Source organism: Caenorhabditis remanei, chromosome X, assembly GCF_010183535.1.
Source record: "Caenorhabditis remanei strain PX506 chromosome X, whole genome shotgun sequence".
Lineage (NCBI taxonomy): Eukaryota > Metazoa > Nematoda > Chromadorea > Rhabditida > Rhabditidae > Caenorhabditis > Caenorhabditis remanei.
Genome location: NC_071333.1, coordinates 9,331,601 through 9,337,589, shown reverse-complemented (window position 1 = coordinate 9,337,589; position 5,989 = coordinate 9,331,601). Strand labels below are relative to the sequence as shown.

The 5,989-nt window shown below is 38.9% G+C and overlaps 2 protein-coding genes across 2 annotated transcripts; one reads left to right on the top strand and one right to left on the bottom strand.

Moving 5' to 3' along the window:
• Positions 1 to 2,166: 2,166 nt before the first annotated feature.
• Positions 2,167 to 3,754, top strand: GCK72_023822 (uncharacterized protein; the record flags this gene model as incomplete). The annotated part of the gene is made up of 6 exons (XM_053735573.1): positions 2,167 to 2,253; positions 2,302 to 2,387; positions 2,563 to 2,905; positions 3,011 to 3,096; positions 3,323 to 3,450; positions 3,510 to 3,754. The coding sequence occupies 6 exons, from the start codon at positions 2,167 to 2,169 to the stop codon at positions 3,752 to 3,754; spliced, it is 975 nt and encodes a 324-aa protein (XP_053579139.1).
• Positions 3,755 to 4,304: 550 nt separating this feature from the next.
• GCK72_023821 (uncharacterized protein) lies at positions 4,305 to 4,794 on the bottom strand (the record flags this gene model as incomplete). Its single annotated transcript, XM_003109713.2, has 4 exons — positions 4,305 to 4,361; positions 4,411 to 4,489; positions 4,542 to 4,645; positions 4,699 to 4,794. The coding sequence occupies 4 exons, from the start codon at positions 4,792 to 4,794 to the stop codon at positions 4,305 to 4,307; spliced, it is 336 nt and encodes a 111-aa protein (XP_003109761.1).
• Between the last annotated feature and the right edge of the window lie 1,195 nt (positions 4,795 to 5,989).

Genomic DNA, 5,989 nt, shown 5'->3' with positions numbered 1-5,989 from the left:
TCAAGTTCCTATTTAACAATTTTTTTAATGTATCACAAATATAGAACAGTAAAGGAATAAAAGAAATATCTCTTTTCAAACCTGAAAGAAATATTCAAATTGCTATCTTTTCAACACTGATGTTGCTTTGTGTTGAGTTCAATATATCAAACAAACAAGAAAATCCCATATTTGCTTATAACCGAAACATTGGCGAAACGGATTCACAGAAAGACCATCGCTACAAAAAACACCGGCGGCGTCCCGAATAAGTAACCGAACTTTTTATGGTGAATTGAAAACGAAAGAGGCGCAAAAGTTTTGTCACTTTGCAATGCATGAAAGAGGTCGACGAATGAGGTTAGGACTTCACCCGAATATGAATATGAATTAGTCAAGGACGTATGACACACAGAAAAGGCAAAGACAGTTCGTGATTGAACTGGTAATAAGTAAAAGAAAACAAGTAACATGAGGAACTTTGTTTGTTTTTAGGTAATGAGGAAATGTGTTGGTCTTTGTTGAGAGAGTTTCAGGAGTGTTTGGTTGGTCTTACAGATAGGTATGTAATACGAATGACAAAATGTTGATCAGAATTCAAGTTTTGGTTATACAGTCGTATATACTCAAACAAAACTTCCGAAGATTTCAATAATTATTGTGAAAATAACACACAGTCATTTTAAAGAATTACTATTACAGTAGAAACAATCATCAACATGATATTCCACCGTTATCACTCTGAGAATCATACTTGGATCTCTTCCTCAAATATTTTTCAATATAATCAGTGTACATTCCACAAAGAAATGCAAAATTTGTTTTCAAGATTTCCGGTTCTCATCCAACATTTCTATTTGTTTCCGCCGAAATTACTCCGATCCTGAGTATCACTTACTCCATTTTTATTGTTTGGATACTTTAGAGTGCAGGCTTACAGATTTGCGGAGTATAACACAAATTATGCGCAAAGGGGTTACTGACGCACAGGTATGTTACCGCGCGGCAAAAAGGGGGGAACGCGCGAACACCGACAGTGCACACGGGGCACACCACCTCTTCCGGTCATTTATATTCATTTTCTCATTTCTTCTTGGTTTTTTTTTCTCTCTCCTTTCTTTTTTGTTTTTGCGGAACATCTCCATTAGTTTTAATCCATTTCTCTGCTGCAATTTTCATATCCGTGCTGAAAAAGTCTGCAACGGTTTTCTCGGCGCTCAAATGCTATTTCTTTTTTCCCGATTGCCATTGTCGGGAAGATTGAAGAAGAGAGCGATGCAGTATTCCTCTTTGGTTTTTTTTTCTTCCATTTCTTCCACTCTATCTCTCCAAATTTTTCTCCTCTTTTTGACGATTTCCCAAGCTTTTCCAAACAATACAAGCAAATAAAGTAGCACTGAACTGATTTGCCCCTCTCTAGTCTTAACCGCAGAAATACACTCTCTTTAAAAAAACTTTTTTTCGCTTTCCTTGCATCACAACTCGCACGTGGCGGAGGGAGGAAAGAAAACATCTACAAACTATTTCTCTCCGTCATCTTCAGTCATCATCGCACGTGGGCCCCGCCACCTTACCTCATGTGTAACTCATTTTGACTTCCTGACAGGATGACTACTTGCACAAAGTGTTTTGAAAGATCTCCGGATAGCAGTAAGAAAAGGGCAAAATCCTTTTTTCCTGATTTGAAATTCTCATGTAGAGCGCAGTTAATTGAATTTTCGCATCTAGAGGCCTTTTTTGTTTCTTCACTAATGCGCCTTCATTTCATTCGATGAAAACACCTTTTTTCTTATTTGATTCTTCTCGGCTAGGAGATAACACACCGATGTCAGCGTTAGTTTTATGCCATTTGATTTCTGTACTCTTTTTTCTATTTCTTGTGGAGAAAAGATAGAAAGATAGACTTTCCCATATAATCGACGAGCACAATGGTTTGCTGTTGGCATACAGAAAATGTATAGATAGTCTCCACTATTCATTCGTTTCCACGTGCTATCTCTTATTTTTACTTTTTCGTTTCACTTGAAGTGCAGGAAACACTCTTATCATATTACATCATTCACACACAGCCTAGTGAACACGCCATCGACAACTATGTCTTCATCCTTATCACCACTGACTTTCTTTTTCTCTCTTTCTCTATTTGGTTTCTCAGAAATCAACAAATCTCTCTTCTTTTTCAGTAGAATGTCGGAACTCGTCAAGACTCTCGTTCTCCGACCGGATATCTCCAAGCCAAAATGGGATCAGTCGACGTTCGAGGGAAGAGCCAAGGTGAGAGACTTGATCTTTTGATTTTCGAGACTAAAATTGATCTTTCAGCACTTCCTTGCCATCACCAATCCGCTCAACCTTTTTTACGGTGGAAACCAATTGGATGATTTCAAGAAGATTGTGGAAAATTACAGGTATTGAGGGGCATACTTTTTATTTTTACGGCCACGGATTACTAGACAACATTAACTTCTGGTTTTTCGTAATTTTGCTGTTCACGTCAAAATTTTAGTATAATTTATTAAAATGCTAAACCTAGGGCAGTCAACAAAATTTTCTGAAAGAAATACTAAAATTCTCGTTTTTCAGAAAAGGGTCCGTCCCGGATGATCTCACTCTCAGCCAACTCTGGAAGGCTAAGCACGTCGTCGACTCAGCATTCCATCCATCAACTGGAGAAAAGATGTTCATAGTCGGCAGAATGTCTGCTCAAGTTCCAATGAATATGGCTATCACCGGAGGAATGCTCACCTTCTACAAATCTCCAATGGCCGTCATCTTCTGGCAATGGTTAAATCAGTCGTTCAACGCTGTCGTCAACTACACAAACCGTTCCGGAGATGGTGGATCAGTCAGCCAATTGCTTGTCTCGTACTGCGCCGCCACAGGAGGAGCTCTCACTGCTGCTCTTGGATTGAACTCGATGGTCAAGGTGAGAAGACAAATATCACTTGATATCAACAGGTGTCCGTCTATCCGTTCGTCTGTGGATGATTAGAGTGGAAAGAAATTGAGAAATGACATCATCATTTTTTAGAAAGCACCACCACTTGTCGGACGTCTTGTGCCATTTGTCGCTGTCTGTGTGGCCAATGCTATCAATATTCCAATGATGAGAAGAGGGTAAGTTTTGATGGGGAGGTGTATGAACAGAAGTAATAAGATAAAATCCACTTTGGGTTACATGTCAGTTCACAAAAAGCGCTATATACTAGAGTTTAGAAAATTTTCGGTTAGTTTTGGGTCTACTCTACTCAAAACTAGTCTACTCTACTCAAAAAGGTGTTTTCATAAAGCTGACTTGCTCTCCAAACTGTATCTATTCCATTCCTATTATAATTGTTTTCAGAGAGCTCACCGACGGAATCGACATTCTTGACGAAAATGGTCAAGTGATCGGACAATCACCAGGAGTCGCCAAGTCGGCAATCAGCCAAGTCGTTGTCTCTCGAGTCTTCATGGCAACCCCCACATTCGGTAAGAATACCGTGAAATTCTTGAATATTTCTCGATTTCAACTTTGAATCGTCTTTCAGCTTTCATTCCAATTGTTGTGAATGCCCTTGAGAAGAGACCATACTTCAAGGCTAACCCCAAGATGTTCCTTCCACTTCAGACTATCCTTTGTGGTCTTGTTCTCTCCGTTTCGACACCTGTCGGATGTGCTTTGTTCCCACAACTCACGCCCGTCACTTTCGACCAAATCGAGCCAGAGCTTGCACAGAAACTCAAGAACTTGCCGAATCCGCCAAAACAGCTCTATTGCAACAAGGGATTGTAAATATCGAGAAATTTTTATTGTCTACTAAACCTTTATACCTAAATTTGCATTTATCTCCGGTTTTCTCAAATTTTGTTGTACGTGTGTGTTTACAATGTTTTTGTAAAGAATGAATGGATTAAAATAGAACATAACAAAAAGCAATATTCTTCAAAAACCAGAAAAACATACGGCAGCGACACCAAATTTCATTATCCAAATGGATTTCATCCCACGCCATTCATTCGTTTCCTATTTTTCTATCTTGTTGAAAAGCGAGAGCACATAGAGCACGAACTAGTAGTATACACATGAATTACAGCTAATTTAAACCGTTGAAATGCTTAGAATGCTGCGTTTTTAAAATAATGATGGAGCTCTCCTCTCAATGGGGAAAATGTTATTTCTCTTCCATGATTTCATAGTGCAGAGGCACAACAACTGACAGCAAAACACTAAAAAATGATGGCATTCTCCGAGACAAATGTTCATTTAAATACAGACAAATAATTAATATAAATGCGGAAATTAAAATGCAATCGCTGAAATTCGTCTCAGGATCAGTCGTTGTCTAGAAGTCATTATCATCTCTGTCTTTGGTGTAGATGGTGTCGAAAGTGACTTGCATCTGAAAAATTGAGATTTCGACCTTGGTTTTTAACGTTTATTTTTCTTACGCGAACGATTTGTTCGTGTTGAATGCCAATCGCGCGGCAAGTGTCATCATCGAAGACTTCCTTGTCGTCGTAGAACATACTGAAAAGACGTATTGTAATAATTAATTGCTTTGCTATAAAAAGCAACTTACTCGATCTCATGTGGGAAGATATTGTACTTGGCAGCGTACTTCTCACGAAGTTTGATCAACGGAGCGTTGTAATGGATGGAGTGAATGGAAGCACGGACCACTTTCTGTAAAATGATTGTTTTAGTTCCCGGAGAATCTTCCTCTCTGATATTCTTACTCCAGTATGGTCAGTCTCGTAGGCGTAAAGACGGATGTGGTTGTCCACAATTGGGAAGCACGCTCCTGGCTTGTTGTAGATCACTGGGACTCTCATTTCTGGAAATCAAGAAGAAGTTGTGATAGAAAACAGAAAGAAGAGCGTGCGAGTTGGGAAGCACTCGACAGATCTCATCAAAAAGAATTGAGAGGAAATGAAATGAGTCAAGCAACCGATTATTTTTGGTGCGCTTTTTTGAAACATAGAGTTCGGTGAAAGGGAAAAATCGGTGCAGAGCACTAACAGACATCATTGCTTTCAATGTGGCTTTTTTCCAAATGCCCGGCTGTCTGCCTTCTCTTCATTCACCACATAATCTAATGAATGGTGGACTGGGCTGGGCGCAAAAGTGGCCAAAAAAGGGTTGCCTCGTCTGCGCTTCTTGAACACGTCGTTCTTTTTTATTTTTATTTCGTGGAGAAAAAGAACCAGGGGGCCGCCCACTGCCTATTGCCGCCAGGGTACCACGAGAGCACGGAATCAATAAAGAACAACGGAGCCGCGACTCCGTTTCTCTGACTATACTGGGACAGCCGAAAAGAAGGGAGAAAACGAAAAATATCGGTTTGACATTTTTATGAAAAAAATGAAATGGAAAAATTTTTGAGAGAAAGGTGTATGGAAACAACAAAACAAAAAGCAGGAAGAAGCACAAGAAATCTATTATTACCTGAGTTTTGAAAGGGTAATAAAAATAAAATATGAGCGTTTTTCAGAGAGAAAAATAAAAAGATTGGGTCCAGTTTGCAGGAAAAAAAGGAGAGAAAGGCGTAGAGAGAAAGGTTTCTCGCAAACTAAAATGCATCAATCGTTGACAAAAAACCGCTCAATATTATCAAACCAGATATTCGTCATCGGCTAGATGCCGAGAATTTTCTATACCAATGGTCGGGCATGGTCTCGCACAGAAGAGCTGAATTGTGTAGATTTACAATTTATTCCAGCGTAAATCGACACAAAATAGTGAAATATAAACAATGAGTCATCGATAAATTATTGAAAACTTATATGTGTAGAACTTATTGATAGCCGTGACTAAGCCAACTATAACATCAGTATGTTATTCTATAGGTTATAATAGACGTATCGAGACCGGAGTAACTGGAAAAAGAAAGATTTCTTTGTTCTGAACGGAAATTACATGCGCCGGTCCTGTGATGTAAACTAATTGGTTTTTCTGTTTTTTGCCAGTTACAACATTTTCGATGAATGATGAGGTTTTTTTTTAAAGTTCAAGAAAAGTTCTTGATTT